The sequence below is a fragment of the Pygocentrus nattereri genome, chromosome 9 (assembly GCF_015220715.1).
Source record: "Pygocentrus nattereri isolate fPygNat1 chromosome 9, fPygNat1.pri, whole genome shotgun sequence".
Taxonomy (NCBI): domain Eukaryota; kingdom Metazoa; phylum Chordata; class Actinopteri; order Characiformes; family Serrasalmidae; genus Pygocentrus; species Pygocentrus nattereri.
The window spans coordinates 40,524,417-40,541,466 of NC_051219.1; the positions used below are offsets into that span (position 1 = coordinate 40,524,417).

General features: G+C 40.4%; 1 protein-coding gene across 1 annotated transcript in view; it reads left to right on the top strand.

Moving 5' to 3' along the window:
• dnmt3bb.1 (DNA (cytosine-5-)-methyltransferase 3 beta, duplicate b.1) overlaps positions 1–17,050 on the top strand; it is a 65,248-nt gene that overhangs the window by 16,123 nt on the left and 32,075 nt on the right. The window contains exons 3-5 of the mRNA XM_017710904.2: positions 14,007–14,157; positions 15,023–15,108; positions 16,576–16,719. Coding sequence (XP_017566393.1) covers positions 14,007–14,157; positions 15,023–15,108; positions 16,576–16,719 — 381 coding nt within the window. The remainder of the gene's footprint in view (positions 1–14,006; positions 14,158–15,022; positions 15,109–16,575; positions 16,720–17,050) is intronic.

Sequence of the window (17,050 nt, forward strand, 5' to 3'; positions counted from 1 at the left end):
GAGCGTAGTGATTGCTGTGTGTGTGTGTGTGTGTGTGTGTGTGTGTGTGTGTGTGTGTGTGTGTGTGTGTGTGTGTGTGTGTGTGTGTGTTTATGTGTGTGGTTACAGGGTTAACGGGTGCATACTGGAAACAGGGGGGGCATTTCCCCTCCACAGAGTTCTCGTTTCGAGTGAGGGGGGGCGCGGAGGTTAACAGAAGGAGGAGTTTTCTTTTTACAATCTCTTTTTCTTCTTAATTACTCTAATGGGGAATGTCCAACTGTACCCTTGCTCTCTCCGTCTCTCTCTCTTCCTCTCTCTCTCACACACTCCCCATCTGTCGCTTGCTCTCGCTCTCTCCGCCTTTCTGAAGTGTGTTTGTGTGGCACAGAATGTGCGTCGGAACATCATGGCCCGAGTCCTTGTGTCTGAACTTTACTCACTTGGCGTGACAAGAACTTCTAAAATGTTTTAAAAGCAGCACTATATTTATATATACTTTACTAGGCCGGTCACAGCTGTTACATGATCATGTAACTGCAGTTATTTAAGATGATCTCAATTATTTGAAATGCTAGTAATTATTTAAAATGATTGCAGTCATTTTCCACAATTGTTAGATTTGAATGCCATGCAGCAGCAAACTAAATGTGATTTGAGTGCTTTAGGTTAAGGCAGTAAATGTGAATAAAAGAAAGCAGTGAATGCATTCAATGAGGCATCATGGGGGTTATTAAAACAAAGTAAGTTCTAACATACGTGTGTGTGTGTGTGTGTGTGTGTGTGTGTGTGTGTGTGTGTGTGTGTGTGTGTGTGTGTGTGTCTATATATATATATATATAAATCAGACGCCTGAGGAGTTACACAGCAGGCATGTGGGCACCAGTGAGAGTGAAACGTTAGGATAGGAGCTTTTCACATGCTACTCTGTTTTCTATCACTATCTAAAAGATCGGGGTGTCTGATAAAGAGGTCAGTGAGTGGACACAGTGTTTAAAACTCCAGCAGCACTGCTGTGTCTGATCCACTCATACCAGCGCAACACACACTAACACAGAAGAACAGTGTAACAAGTTATGCCGAGAAACAGATGGACTACAGTCTGTAACTGTAGAGCTACGAAGTGCATCTGTACAGTAAATAGAGCTGATTAACAGGATACTGAGTGTAGATGCAATTAGACTCTTTAAAAAGATGGATGGAAATATGGAGATTCAAAGATCCATTTGCCTGTGGAAACATCTTCAGATGTTGTGTATGGTTCTATACAGAACCGTTTTGGAAAAAGTTCTATACAGCACCAAAAAGGGTTCTTCTGTTGTCAAGCTTGTAACAGTGAACCCTTTTGGTGGTGTATAGGAGCATAGTCCTTACTGAAGAACCCTTGAAGAACCATTAGGTCTACTTAATGATGTGGTCAGTCAGTGTATATTCTTGTATCTTTGTTTTCATGTTCAAAAACGCTTGTGAGGCAAACTAAATAAAAATCTGTTCATTTTTGGCTGTCGAGCTTAACAACAGCACTGAGGAATCCTATTATTAACAGCAAATAACTGCCAAAATAGCCACTTTCTGTATCTGCCTCAAAGCGTCAAAATGCTATGCTTTCATGTGGAATTTGCTTGGGCCCACAGTTGGTGGTATACTGACATTATAGGAACTAACAAAAAATCTTCAGATTTGATTCAGAATGATTCTTCAGAATGATGCCTCAAATGAAAGCACTGCTCAAACTCATCCAAATTCATTTCCTTCAAGACAACAGGCCAAAGTCCAATACATTTTATTGACTGTGTTCAAAACACATTAAAACCGAATGTGTGCAGGGCAACATAATTGAATGGCATTCAGCCCCTCATTTGAAGCAGTGCGCTGTGAATGTGACGGACACAGTTGTCAACAAATACAGGTACATCTGTCACAGTGTGCATCAGATTAATACTAGACTTTATAACAAACATACTTTTACCTTTTATTAGGCTTTTCACAATTATTACGTAATCGCCTGATTGCAATTTTCTACGCTGACTGCGGTCATTTTTCCTAGTTGTCAGCTTTTACAGTGAAAGGAGTAATCTAATATTTTGCTATGTGCTTAAAGGAGAGGTTAGTTGGGTTTCTGTTTTCACAACCAGAAAAAAAGTCGGAAGTCCAGAGAAAAGCACACTTTACATTATTTTATCATTTTTTTATTTGTCATTATAATTTTATAATTTCTATATCTAGTCTTCATGATATTTGATGACGTCAATGCACATTGCATTTAATGTCAGTACTGCACAGGCCTAATACTGCACAAATGCTACCACTAGTATTATTACATAATCGTCTGATTGATTATTTACACTGACTGTGGTTATTTTTCCTAGTTGTCAGCTTTTACTGTGATGTATTATTAGTGTTTATGTCATTAGGCTTCGTTTCATCAGTTAGGTTGAAGCAAATACATGTAAATAAAAGAAAACAGAAAACACGTTCATTAAGACCAAAACAAAGGTTCTAAATTCAGACGGGTGTTAAACCCCCTCAAGAGGGCAGCAGATAGGAATGTTTGTTTGTTTGAGCTCGAGGTGTTTTTGTTTGGAGCTATTGAGTATTGGCAGTTAGTAGCCTCTTAAACTCCTGGAAAACACCGGTGGTTCCAAAACGCACTGCGTCATGTTCTTCATAACCTTCATATTCCATAAGCTCCATTCAGAAGCTGGGTGTCGTGTGAGGCTGTAGCTCTTCTCTCCAGTCTAATAGACGGTGACGTCATTTTAAACCCTTATAATAAAAGAAGCTGAACTTTGTTTTTCTACTGAAAGTCGTTTTTCCCCAAATCTGGGCTCTAAACTATAAACAGACGCCGTCTCTTCAGTGATCTGCTCTGGAAACATTATTTTTATAAAACAATACAAAGATTTTTGGCTAATTCTGTTAATTTGAGGGGAGCTTTTCCAAAAAATAAATAAATAAAATAAAATAAAAATGTATTTATTTCATGCAGTTACTGAATAATTAGCCTTATGATTTGGTCGTGTAAATTCAGATGGACAAACCAAAATATACACCCCACTACTGTAATACTTGAAAACAGGGGCATAAAAGACAGTTAAATTGTTAATAGCAGTTTTTTATATGGCAATGAATGGTCAGTTAGTAGTTCCTGATTATGACCGGCCTAGTTTGTAGTTCTATTAAGCTTTGTAATAAATATATTCAGCTATTCAGAAAATAAAATGCTGCACTTCTGAGCTGGACTGTTGTAGAAAGTCAAAGTTAGTAAGGTGGGAAATGACAATGAATTTGCCTTCATGCTAACGTTAGCTCGACTGCATGCCAAAGAAATTACACCTCCTTTATCCGAACACTGACCTGGTGGTGGTGTGTTCCCTGGTCGGAGCGGATCCCTGGTCGGAGTGCTGCTGGAGTTTTTAATCACCTTAGTGTCACTGCTGGACTGACAATAGTCCAAAACTATCCAGCCATACTATAGGCAGTGTCCTGTGACCACTGAGGAAGGACTAGAGGATGACCAACAAACTCTGCAGCAGCAGATGAGCTGTCGTCTCTGACTTTACATCTACAAATGGGATCAACAAAGTAGGTGCGTCTAATAGAGTGGACAGTGAGTGGACACAGTGTTTAAGACTCCAGCACTGCTGTGTCTGTATAATTATGGCCTTTCACACTTGTATAAGTGTTTGTTGCGGTAATTCCGATGTCTCTTTAGGTTGAATGGGATTTTTGCCGTTGTTCTGAAAAACGTCCAACCGCACAGCAATGGCTACAACAGAATGCAACTGATTTCCACTTGAATGTTGAAATATGAAAACGCCATTTTTGATGTCGTTGTCTATGAATGGTTCCATTCAGCAAATGAATCCAGTGAAGCACATTCACACCCATAGAGACGTATTGTTCAAATTGTAAAGGAGTGAGGACTTGACCAGCGCACTGATGAATTATGCTACTACAGGATGATACTTGTGTGGAGCAGCAATGTTTGGGGAGTGTTGTGTTATTCTGCTTTGGGAATACTGAAGCAGAGGCGATGTGTTAGGAGATAGTGGGCTGCTTAGGTTCGAAGTTAAACAGGCAGGAGATACTGAATGAGAGTAGATTGTTGGAGACCTGTGTTTTCTTTTAATCCAGTGTTTCCCGTACTGTAAATAAAGTGCGCGAAGCCAGGGGGCCAAACTCCTGGCATGGATGAAATAGACACATTATGATGTAACTGGCAGACTAATATTTCCTTTTGTAGTACAATTGGAGAAGGTGTGTGACTTTGGTCAGGGCAAAAATGCCCAGATGCAGTTTTTCACTCCCATTTACAACCTTATGATTTCACCCTAGAATCAAACAAGCTGTTCCCCCCTTTCTCTGGTGGAGTTCTGGTTTACATTCACTGGTTTACAGTGAGGCACTGTGATGGCTCACACAGAAGCAACATGTTGTAATGACCTGTGTAAATAAGATAAGATAAGATTCTGTTTACTTAGCTATGGTAGTTACGTGGAGCTCGCTGGTAACTAATTTACCTATACTAGCAACTTGCTTTTGATCCCGACAGCAACACAAAGTAAATTGCTGTTGTTAGCTCTCTATGAAGCTTTCATTTAAGGTGAGCAAAATGTGGACAGAATCACTTGATAAATTACTTGCATGTTGCGTTGCTAATGAAGTTGGAACTGGTCCTGTCTTCAGAGTCAACTGCGGAGTGAAACCTGCTCAATACTGTCCAAAGTTTGAGAAACTTTCTAATAAAATGTGCAGATCAAACTCGCAACTTTAAATCGAAGCTGTCCAGAATCCTGTTAAAGGTGTAGGAGCTGAAACTGGCTACCTATTTCCAGCTTGTTTAGCGAATTTTCCATTCCACCTTAAATGGTTACATCTTGGCACCTGTACAATCTGTAGCATTTAAGGTGGAACGGAACATTTAAAGAAGAACATCAACCGTGACCATTGACAGTTTGATTCAAGGATATAAAAGGTACAAGCATCCCCATCACAGTGTGGAGCGGTACATTTCTGCACATAGTCTGCCATTTTCATTGCTGTTGCTACATTGTCGTTTGTTCTTTATGAAACTTGAGGGCTAGAGCAGAGTCCGGCATGAATTTTAGGGGCATAAATATTAATGAGGCAAGACTGTTATGTAACAGATTAGGATTTTGGAACTAGGCAGTTTACTGTCCTTTATTGCAAATTTAGGAGACAGTGTTCATTTAAGTGTTTATTTAGTTAAGTAGTGCTTATTTAACAATGCCAGTGTAAACACAGTTTTACATTCCTTGGCATTTTAAAGGAAAAAAAATTGTTTGCGCTAAAATATGTAAGTGTGTATTTGTGCAAAAAATATTAATGTTAGAATAATAAATAAAAGTGAATACAATAATACAAAAAAGTATTCTAATATTATATAGATGCAAAACTCACACATTGCCCAGATAAATAGTTTTGAATAATGTACTTAGGTGCCTGATTTTGTTGTGTGTGTTGGGCAAGTATACCTGTAAAAGTCTTATATAAATTTATGATTTTCCTGTTTATGATTACTGGTAAAACAACTTTTGTTTTTGAAAACTTTGTCAGTGTCAGGGTTGGATGGACATTGGCAGTCTATCCTGGCACAGTTGAATATTAGTATACTCATACTGGGTGAGTGAGTGTGTGTGTGTGTGTGTGTGTGTGTGTGTGTGTGTGTGTGTGTGTGTGTGTGTGTGTGTGTGTGTGTGTGTGTACGAGAGTTGGCAAGTCCTGTGGTTTTCTGCAGCACAGCTGTGGCGTGAAAGATGTCTGGCATTCCAAGATTCCAGAAATGCGACAGCGGCCTGCATTGTTCCCACAAACATACACACTCCAGTGTCTGCACTAAACCCACCTCTTCTGAAGACTATCCTCTGATGTGATGGCCCTGTGACTAAATGATGATGCTATAAGGAAAAACCTAGTAGAATCTTTAGTCACTCTGTCTGTTTCCAGCAGTGTGATGTCAATTCAAACGAGTGAAAGACTTTTCGCTGACTCAGCAACAGTTCCTATGACCATTCTAACCTAGGAGGCCTGTACAGACGGTCATTGCCATTTTCTTGTTGCAGATTAAACGTATCAGGAAACGATCTGGAGTGATTATAAACACAAATGAGTCCATTCATCTCCAAATGATTTATTTTCATCTTAAAATCTTTTTCTATGCTTTTTTGTTAGCTACTAACTAGGCCAGATTGATGTTGCTGTGTTGCTATGGTGACCAGCAGTGTGCGCACCAGTCTACAGGGTTAAAGGGTGAATTAGCAGTTCTACATTAACTCCAGTGTATAAGACAATTTATTGTTGAACGATCAACAGAGCTTTATTTTACTGAAAAGGACATCATGCTCCAGAGCTGTGTGATGCTGACCCCTGCGCTAGACAGTACATGACAGGCAAGCACAGCTTTTTTTACAGCAGTTGTACAGACATGAAGTCATAATATTTTTTGTTGAAATACAGAAACATTTACTTTATTGCAGAAAATATGTTTTAATAGTGACAGTTTTTAAGGTCACTCACTGATTTTCAGACTTTGGGTCACATTTACATTAAAACACTGGGATCTAACTGCTCACGATGTGTCCATGAGGGACGGGGATGCAGTCTCACTTCGTGCTCTAAGATGCAGGGGTGTGGCTAAAATAAGGCTCCGCCCATGGACTAAAACTGTTTTGCTACATCTGAAATGGTCCCCTAATCACTGTAGCCTACATATGAAAATCTGGACCACTATATTGAACATACTGAACAAAACGGATGACGGTAGAAAACAATTTCGGACACTACGTCATGCGCGTTTGCTCATATCTGTGCGACAGCAAATCCTGTCGTGTAATCACTATAAAAATCATGCCTCCAGTATAACCCCTGAGTTTGACTGCACACGTGAGAAGGTCTGGAGAGAGCTCCTAGGAGACTCTGCCACTGTAGCTAGGCTCACTAATCCTACATTGGTGAGTATCTCCTATGTCAAGTATCTCCTATCTGCTAGGGTTCATCGGTTGCACACTGCTTATTGTGGTGCATTGTGGGGTTGTTTGAGTGTTCTGGATCTTCCCCACTGTGTTTTTGGACATCACTTCAAAAAGGCAGAACCCCAAAATAGTTCACTTCATAGGAATTAGGGTACAGTTTCAGACACGGCTGTTGTGTTTCGGTAGTGATATGTGTCGAGGCTGTGCTTTAGCCTGGCTCTTACTGTGAGTTATTTATCTTTATATATTCCTTTTATTTATAAGAACTTTATCTCAAGAAATATCTGTATGATTTCTGTCAAAAGGTGCAGATGACGTTGCTGTAAAATAGCAGTCTACCTGAACCTTTTTTAAAAAGAATATCATTGTAACACCTGTAAAGTTGTCCAAGTAACGTTTGACTTTTTTTTTTTTTTTACCCAATTTTCTCATCTCCAATTCCACACGCTAGTTAGGACTCCCCCAATCACACGATACTATCAATGCTAGGAGGGTGAAGGCAGCACAGGCTTCCTCCGAGACCTGTGAAACCAGCCACCGCTTCTTTTCAAACTGCCGCTCACGCAACGTCACGTGACAGCCGAACCCGCTTGAAGGACAGCAGCAACCGACAGATCTGTTATTTCAGCCAACAGACACCTGCGCCGACTAACATCGCATTGAGTGATGGGAGGAGAAGAGAGAGCGAGGCCAGTTGTGCTCTCTTAGACTCCCAGCTATGGATGGCTGTAGCATCACCAGGGATCGAACTCGTGATCTCCTGATGACAGGGGCCAGCGCTTAGACGGTTGCACCACTCGGGAGCCCCATAATTAACTTTTTAAGTTTTACCGTTTGTTTTTTCATCATTGCTTTTCAAAGTTGTTGTTTTTTTTATTTTTTTACCCAATTTTCTCTCCAATTTAGTCGTCTCCAATTCCACCTGCTAGGTAGGCCGTCTGCCAAATGCTGTAAATGTCAATAATTGTGTGATGATAGCCTGTAAATAGATATGACACAGTGTGAAAAACACCCGCAAGGGCCAACCCAACACCGCCGATTTTTAAAGACTCACAGCAGCGCACACTCTTCATATATTTCGTAGAGCAGCTTTATGTAAGAAAGTATCTGCTCGAGGTTAACTAACGTAGCTATTTGCTGATCCTCTGGATCGTGGGCTTCATGCGTCTTGGAAGAGCAGGTTTTGCCCAAATAATGCCACTTTTCCAAACTATTGTTTAAAGCTCGTGCTGAGCATCTTTTGGTCCAAAGGTGGTTTGAACAGCTGAAAAGCTTGATGAGTGTTGACTTCGCATCAGAGGGGTGAACTATGTGCGGTATGGCATTATTCCTAAGACCCTGGTAAAACACAGAAAACCTGTTCTTATGTGATAAAAGCGCTTTGAAAGTGGGGTGTTCCCAAACTTTTGACAGCCGTGTAAGGCACGCCTGCACATAAGGCTCCTAATGTCCCGTAAAACAGAGGATACAGCCTTTAATCCCCTCATGCCTATACAGCTGTGCATGTGTGTGTGTGGATACAGTGTGTGCAACTCAAGAAGCAGAACAGCACCTGATCTACACACAGCCAAGTACGGCCTCTTTTTCAAGTCGTAACAGGGCCGGTGACGGCAGCTTTATTAAGCTTGTGGTCTTAGCAGCCATAGTTTCAGAGAGAGAGAGAGAGAGAGAGGCTGTCAGCGGCTTGATGGTTTTGCAAAATATTGTGTTGCATAATACAGTGTTTGGGTACATAACACTTTATAAGATCTGCCACAGATTTCTATGCCGATTAGAATGTTCATGTATGCATGCTTGTCCTTTCTGTATATACACGTATAGTACCTGCCCTCAGATCTGTTATTCGGCAAGGCAGTTTGTTGGGCTTTGTTTATGCTGTCTGTCATAGTCACAATTATACACTCTCAGGAAGAAGGCAGTAAACTGTCACTGGGGCAGTTCCCTCTTGTCACTGGGGTGGTTCCCTCAAGGGTACATCTCAGTGCCTTTAGTCAGGGGAACATAACTGAACCGTAATCCCCTGAAATTATATTAAATTACAACCTAATTCAAGTTGTACTGACTCCACACACCCCGTCTCATCTCCAGGACTTTATTTTATTGTTCCGCTTTAAAGCTTTAGGTTGTGAAAAGGTACAAATACGAACTTTTCACCAGGAAAAAACTTATTTAAGGTTCATACCTGGGCCTTAAAACCACTGCTGTACCTTTGAGGGAACATTTACATCGTTTGTACCTTGATGAACAAAAAATGTACCTGCACAGAACCTTCATTTCTAACGGTGTACAGAATCCGAATCAGAGGTTGCTTTTATTGTTTGTATTTATTTACTTACAAGGAATTTGTCTTGGAAGTAGTTCATGTTAATATAATATCATATAAATATATATCAATATAATATCATGTTAACATCATAAGTGGAGAACGGACATTTAATTCCCAGTGGAAATTTAATACACTATTCATTTTTTGGCAAAGCAGTCCGCTTTTGTGCCTTTATTACAGCTTCTGTTCTTTTATATGTCTCCACACCTCCAAAGTTCAGTCTTAGAAGTTGGTTGGATTTTCTGCGTCTTACAATAGAGAGGTCTGGACTCTGGGACGGTCTCCAGCAGCTCCTTTGTTTGATTGACAGATTTTCTTTTTTATCTGTTTCCTTTTTTCAGTAACAGCTTCTTGACAGCTACACATCCTTTCAGACTTTCTTTTCATATTGGATGGATGGACAGAAACACCTGTGGATGTTTTCAGATCTGAACAACTTGATTTACTTTGATTTAAGTCCAATGACGGCAGTCTTGGTGGTCTACCAGTCGTAGGAGTCCCTTTTTATCTTTTTTTTTTTTTAACTCTAGTTTGAGAGTCCTGAAAGTAAAAAAAAAGTTGTTTTTCTTTGACTTTCCCCTTCCTAATGCAAGTGGACTATATTATGTTAAGTGATCTTGTGCTAGATGGCCAGTTTGGCTGGAGATGTAATGAATAAAGGGTGGTTTCTGCACAGTAATGCGATTCTGCTACTACGTCTACAGCTACAGCTACTACTAGTAGTAAACATGCATAATGAATTTCCCTCTCTTACACTCTTAAAATGAATGGTTTCTAAATTCTGAAGTACACTGTGAAAAAGGAGAGGTCTGCTCAACTTACAATGATATAGTAACTCATACAGTATAGACAGATATAGTAAGTCACCCACCTCAAACTTCTTAGTTGAGTCAAAAATTCTCCCAGCTGTGGTTTCTAGGTCTGCATCTCAGTTAAATAAACAAAGCTGAATTTGTGTTTTCTACTCAGTTTCTCCACTAGCTGGCGCTCCTTCTTTCACACAGTGCCATCTGGCATATTTTCCTCTTAGGCTTCCGGGTATGGACAGCTATGGTGCTGCTGGGATTGAAGCTCACAACCTCCTGATGTTGGGATGAATTTTTAGACAGTTGCACCACATGAGACGTTGCCATGCTGTAAACTCAAAACAAATATTTTCCAGTGTATTAAACATTTGTACTTACAAAATCTGAGCTGCGTCACGTGTTCCTGAGTGGTGCAGTGGACTAAGCCGTCAGTCCAGCAGGAGGTTGTGAGTCTTAGAAGTTGGTTGCATCCATAAGTGTGTACCCAAGAGAAAAAAAGATGAAGTTGAAGATGAACACAAGTTTATTTTGTTGACCTCAGTGAGAAACAGAACTAGAAAATTGAGAGTATTTTTGACTCAAATAGGAAGTTTGAGTTGTGTGAAGTTGTGTGTCTTTGAGTTGAGTTAACTGTATCCTTTTGAGTTGAGCTGACCACTCATTTTTCACAGTGTACAGTTAATTGAAAACCTTTCATTTGTAAAGAAACTTAACAATATGTGGGAATTATGTTTATTTACTTAAACATTTTAGTTGTCGCCCCATTTTGGCCTGAACCGGCTTACCTAAAGTGAAAGGAGCACTGTTTCAGTTAGAGTTATGATTTTGGTGGTATTCGAAAGGTAACACAATTAGGTTTGTATAAATTACTCACACAGAGTAACAGAGGCTAGAATGGAGGAGCTTATTTCTGGCTGTCTCATAGATCTCTAAACTGACTCTTGCTTTGTTGTCAAGACCAGATGTTTTGGATTATGGTGTGTCTGTGGGTAGCGGCAAGGCTTTGAAGGTAAAGACCCACAGATTTACTATCATTTGCTTTTTTCGCTGCTTATGTTGCAAATGAGACGATTTTTACTGCCGTGAATAATCATAAATTGTCTTTTCGGGAATCAGATCCTGAGATATCAAGCTTTCTAACGGTACATTGCATCGCCATATCATCGGATGACTCAGTGCTAAAAAATGATTGAAAATACGGAAGTGAGCGCTTCGATGGAAGTGTGCCAGTGCCGGTGTAGTGATCCGGTAAAGGTTAAGAGTCCACACATCTGCATAGCTTGGAGGAAGGTCCGCTGAAAGGTATTTTAGGGAACCAAATGTGGTTCTTTTTCTTAAAAACTGTTGTTTTTAAGAGGTAACTGTTAGGCCTGCAGCCTAACTGCTGTTTCTGAGTCTGTATGTCTCCATCCCACCTTGCCGATACAGCTTCTCGTCTTAAAAACACGTTAGTCAGGTTTCCTGGCTTTTTCCCAGACCCACAAAACCGGCCAGGGTGTTTCGTGTCTTGCTCTGGAAGCTGCTGTTCTGTGAGAAGCGTGTGGAGAAGTTAGTTCTCAGGGAGGGCTTGGCCACAGGGGTGATTTATCACTGGATAAATGGTTTTGGGTTTTAATGAAGTGAAAGCCTGAAGATGAGCAGATGATGTTCAGGCCTGCCCTGCTAAGAATCAATGATTACTATTAAATAACTGCTTATACTGCCATTACCTACTACTTTAATGTAATTAAAATGAATTATATTTACCTTTGTTTTGGTAAATATGTTTGTTTTTGTTTGTTTTGATTTTAAAAAATCAAATGTGGTAAAACAATAAAGGTTTTTTTGTCTTTCTACGAAACAAGACTATGCACACCTGTAACTTCAATAGAAATTCAAATCAATACAAAATCTCCTTTTCTACTTATAATTACAAATGTGGTATTGATTGTTTGTTTCAATTTTAATAACTCCTATGAAGTACAGAAATGAACTCTGAAATTATAGAAATGAACCCTGAGTGTTATGTTATGTACACTGCTCAAAAAAATAAAGGGAACACAATTTCAATCAATTTCACAGCTGTTGTGTAAATGGAACAGACAACAGGTGGAAATTATTGGCAATTAGCAAGACACACTCAATAAAGGAGTGGTTCTGCAGGTGGGACCACAGACCACTTCTCAGTACCTTTCTGCTTTCTGGCTGATGTTCTGGTCACTTTTGAATGTTGGTGGTGCTTTCACACTTGTGGTAGCATGAGACGGACTCTACAACCCACACAAGTGGCTCAGGTAGTGCAGCTCATCCAGGATGGCACATCAAGATGAAAGCAGGTTCACACTGAGCACATGTGACAGACGTGACAGAGTCTGGAGACGCCGTGGAGAGCGATCTGCTGCCTGCAACATCCTTCAGCATGACCGGTTTGGCAGTGGGTCAGTAATGGTGTGGGGTGGCATTTCTTTGGAGGGCCGCTCAGCCCTCCATGTGCTCGCCAGAGGTAGCCTGACTGCCATTAGGTACCGAGATGAGATCCTCAGACCCCTTGTGAGACCATATGCTGGTGTGGTTGGCCCTGGGTTCCTCCTAATGCAGGACAAAGCTAGACCTCATGTGGCTGGCGTGTGTCAGCAGTTCCTGCAAGATGAAGGCACTGAAGCTATGGACTGGCCCGCCCGTTCCCCAGACCTGAATCCGATTGAGCACATCTGGGACATCATGTCTCGCTCCATCCAAGAACGCCATGTTGCACCACAGACTGTCCAGGAGTTGGCGGATGCTTTAGTCCAGGTCTGGGAGGAGACCATCCGCCACCTCATCAGGAGCATGCCCAGGCGTTGTAGGGAGGTCATACAGACACGTGGAGGCCACATACAATACTGAGCCTCATTTTGACTTGTTTTAAGGACATTACATCAAAGTTGGATCAGCCTGTCGTGTGTTTTTCCACTTTAATTTTGTGTGTGACTCCAAATCCAGGCCTCCACTGGTTAATAAATTTGATTTCCATTGATGATTTTTGTGTGATTTTGTTGTCAGCACATTCAACTTTGTACAGAACAAAGTATTCAATGAGAATATTTCATTCATTCAGATCTAGGATGTGTTATTTGAGTGTTCCCTTTATTTTTTTGAGCTGTGTATATTTTTCATGGTGCTCCAAAGGGATGCCTGGAATTTGTAACACGGTTTTGTGTGACTATTATCATTCATAATCAGAATGTTAGATTAACAGCCTGCCCACAGTGTTCTGTGTTTCATTCGCTGTGCTGAGGGTTTGGGATGATGCAATGCTTTTATCTGGAATTTAGCAAGAATACCCTTAAGCAATAAGGCTGAAATCACAATGTTAAAATAATATATGATCAGTTGTACTTAAATACTTCATCTGGATAGTGAATGAACTTGGATGGAGCTATGGCTAACTTAATGATCTGTTATTTGTAATATTTCACTGCAAATATGGCCTAGCCGATTACTGATGTTCTGTTATCTGCTCAGGGCGTGTAGGAGTTTTAAACTTTTATGGCAGAGAAGAAATTTGAGTAAGAAACAAATGCATAGAAATGTACTTCGGACTTCAGCAAGGGTGGAAAGAATTAATTAAAGAAATCACTTACTTGTGGAGTCCCACAAGGTTCAGTTTTAGGGCTTTTGCTTTTCTTTTTGTACGCGTTATCTCTAGAAAATGCCATCAAGACACAGGAAATCACAGGAAACTTAGCCTACATGAGCTAAATTAGCTGCTAGCCAACGAGGAGGATTAATTGGCCAGTAAGCTAACTGTTTGTATGCCTCCTGATTTGTACATGTTTTGGAACATGTTGGCAGCTGATAATAATGCTGTTAGGCTGAAGTGGAGCTGGGTGTTCACCACTAGGGGGCCTGTGTAAACATGTTGTGTTCTTTCTTTCTCAGGCTGCTGTGAATGGGGACACGTCTGCAGTAGAAGGGTTATCAGAGAATAACAGTGGCCTGGAAATGACCAATGAGAATAGCCCTCTGACTGGGGCAGAGCCTCCCTCACCTTTCAGCCCCAAACAGAACGGGGGTGCAGCATCACCTGCAGGTGAATACATTCACACACTCCGTACTCACTGAAGCAGACATACACTCATTGATATAATACTAAATCAGTGCATGTACAAACAGACATACTTACATGCAAGCACTATTCAGGCTGGGCTAGTTTTACCAGAGGAGGTGTTCCAATGTAAATTGAAAGGAATCTTAACAGGTGCAATGCTCAATAATAATAACAACACGGTGCATGGCATTGTCTATTTTGTCATTACATTACCATGAGGTCATATTGAACAGCACTGCTATTCCTGAGGGAGCTCTAGGTTCCTTAAATTCATGGAGCATATACATATGAATTGATACCCAGACTTGTAAAAACTATGGACATCACAGATTTATACTGGATTATTAACCTTTTTAACCCCTTGGAAACACCACACGTCATCATATTCTTTACTTCATAACTTTCATATTTCATAAGCTACATTCAGAAGCTGGGCGTCGTACGAGGCTGTAATTGTTTTCTTTCCAGCCGTATAGATGGTGATGTCATTTTAAAACTTTATAATAAAAGAAGCTGAACTCAATTTCTTTGATACTGAAAGTTGACCATTTTTATCCCAAATCTGAGCTATAAACTGGATCTCAGATGGCATCTCTTCAGTGATCTGCACTGTATCTAAGATTTTTGGCAGTAAATTGTAAGCATATCGGATTATGTTTATGATCATAAAATGCTGATCAACAAAGATTTTTACAAAAAAAAAAAAACATTTATTTCATGCAGTGTGTGAATAATTTGCCTTAAGATTTGGTCATGTAAATTCAGATGGACAAACCACAATATACACGAGTTAATTAAATTAATTAAATTATTATTTGCTAATATTTTCTCTCTCTCTCTCTCTCAGATGAGAGTGTGAACAGTCTGAGGAGGAAGAGGTCTCGGAAGCGTTCTGATTCAGAGTATGACAGCGTGTGGGACTCCTGCAGCGAGGTCTGTTCTGGATTTTAGATTCTTCTCCACCTTTTAAAACCGGTCATAAATTTGTGATAATGTCACAAAGACATGTTGGAAGACTTAATGATAACACATATATATATATATATATATATATATATAAGTTAGGGATATTTGGCTTTGGGGTGAATTTTTTTAGAAAACTTAAAAGGTTCACGCTACAGTGATATTATACAGTGATTTCCTCACCTCAAACAATTTACTGAAACAACAGTGGTGGGTATACCGCAACAAAAAATGTCAGTGTCTCAATAACTTGCCATGTGCCCTTGAGCATCAATTACAGCTTGACAGCGACGTCTCATGCTGCTCACAAGTCGACTTATCGTCTGCTGAGATGTGGCATCCCACTCTTCTTGAAGGGTGGCCCTCAGTTACAAGCCTCTACATGGCGACTCAGCTGATCCCGTAGGTTTTCTATGGGATTAACAATGTTATTCAGTAGTATGGGCCACTGGGTCACTGTACCATTCACAAAGTGTAGGGCAGTTCTATGTTGACTAGACACACCTGCCCACACTACCACCACCACCTTGCCGTTAAGCTCCTTGTTAGAGAACAGCAAGTTGTGCAAAAAGTACAGAAGTTGTGCAAAAAGTACAAAAAGAAACATTGAACAGCTGGACGTGTGCATTCAAAAGTTTGGAGAAGGTCACATTAAGTTCACCTGCAAAAGTTAGCGTGCATTTTAGGTTCATCCTGAAATTTCACCTGAAAGTCAAATATCCATAACTTTTTGTGAGTAGTGTGTGTGTATGTGTTTATATATATATATATATATATATATATATATATATATATATATATATATATATATATATATATATACAGTCTGTATTTGTACTACTAGAACGTGCACATTTATGTTAAATGGAGCAGAAAAATTGGAAAATGATGTAGACACACAGAAGTATTCCTGCTCAGTGAGTGTATATATTTAGATTGCTGCGCTTTACGGTTAAAGGTTACTGTTTCAGCGATTATGTGTGTGTGTGTGTGTGTGTGTGTGTGTGATGGGAAATTTCTATGTGTGATGGGAAATTCGTTTTGCCCTCATGAACCCCTGACATGTTATAATAACATCCTGTATGCTGGATCAGAGATCTTTTAGAGTACTGATAAGTGGACAGGATTATGAAAGTCCACCATGGGAATGTTATCTCTGTTGTAGTGGCCCATATAGTTGATTTCCTTTTGATCTCCAAAACTGTATGTGTATTAAAAACTTGCTAGACGCTACTTCACTGTGTGTGTGTGAGAGTGAGAGAGACAGAGAGAGAGAGTGAGTAAGAGACAGCTGGACTGGCTGAACAGGTTCCCCTGACAGCACAGTCATGGGTATAGAATCCTTTCATCAGATAAGTCAACAATGAGAAATTAAATTACGTGTGTGTGCACGTGTGAACAGAGCAGACGTGTAGCGGTAACTGTGTTGCATTGCAGGAAAAGGCTGATCTGGGCTCAGATTGCGGCTCGGGACTCAGACAGACACCCCGTCCCAGGACCATTTTCCAGGCAGGACTAACAGCTCACGCTAAACGGCGTAACAGAGAGAGGGGCCGTGGCAAGCAGGAGCCCACCAGCTTGGTAATCCACACACTCACACAGACCTGTACCGAACTCAGACACATGGACTTTTTCTTACACATCAAGTTTCACTTCAGTGCACTCAGCTGGTGTGGAGTAGAGTCTGTGAATAAGAGAGAAATCAAGGATGACGTGCAGAAGCTATACACCCTCAAAATCAAACAAGACTAAACTGATCATAGCTCACCACAAGCCGTCTGTGTAAACATTGCGAAGCGCCCGTGTCAGTCATATGTATCAGCTCTGATACATTGGGTTTGCTTTCACACATTTCACACAACTATGTCCCGCCTTTGTAAAGCAGAAGAAAACAGGGAGAACCTGCGATAAG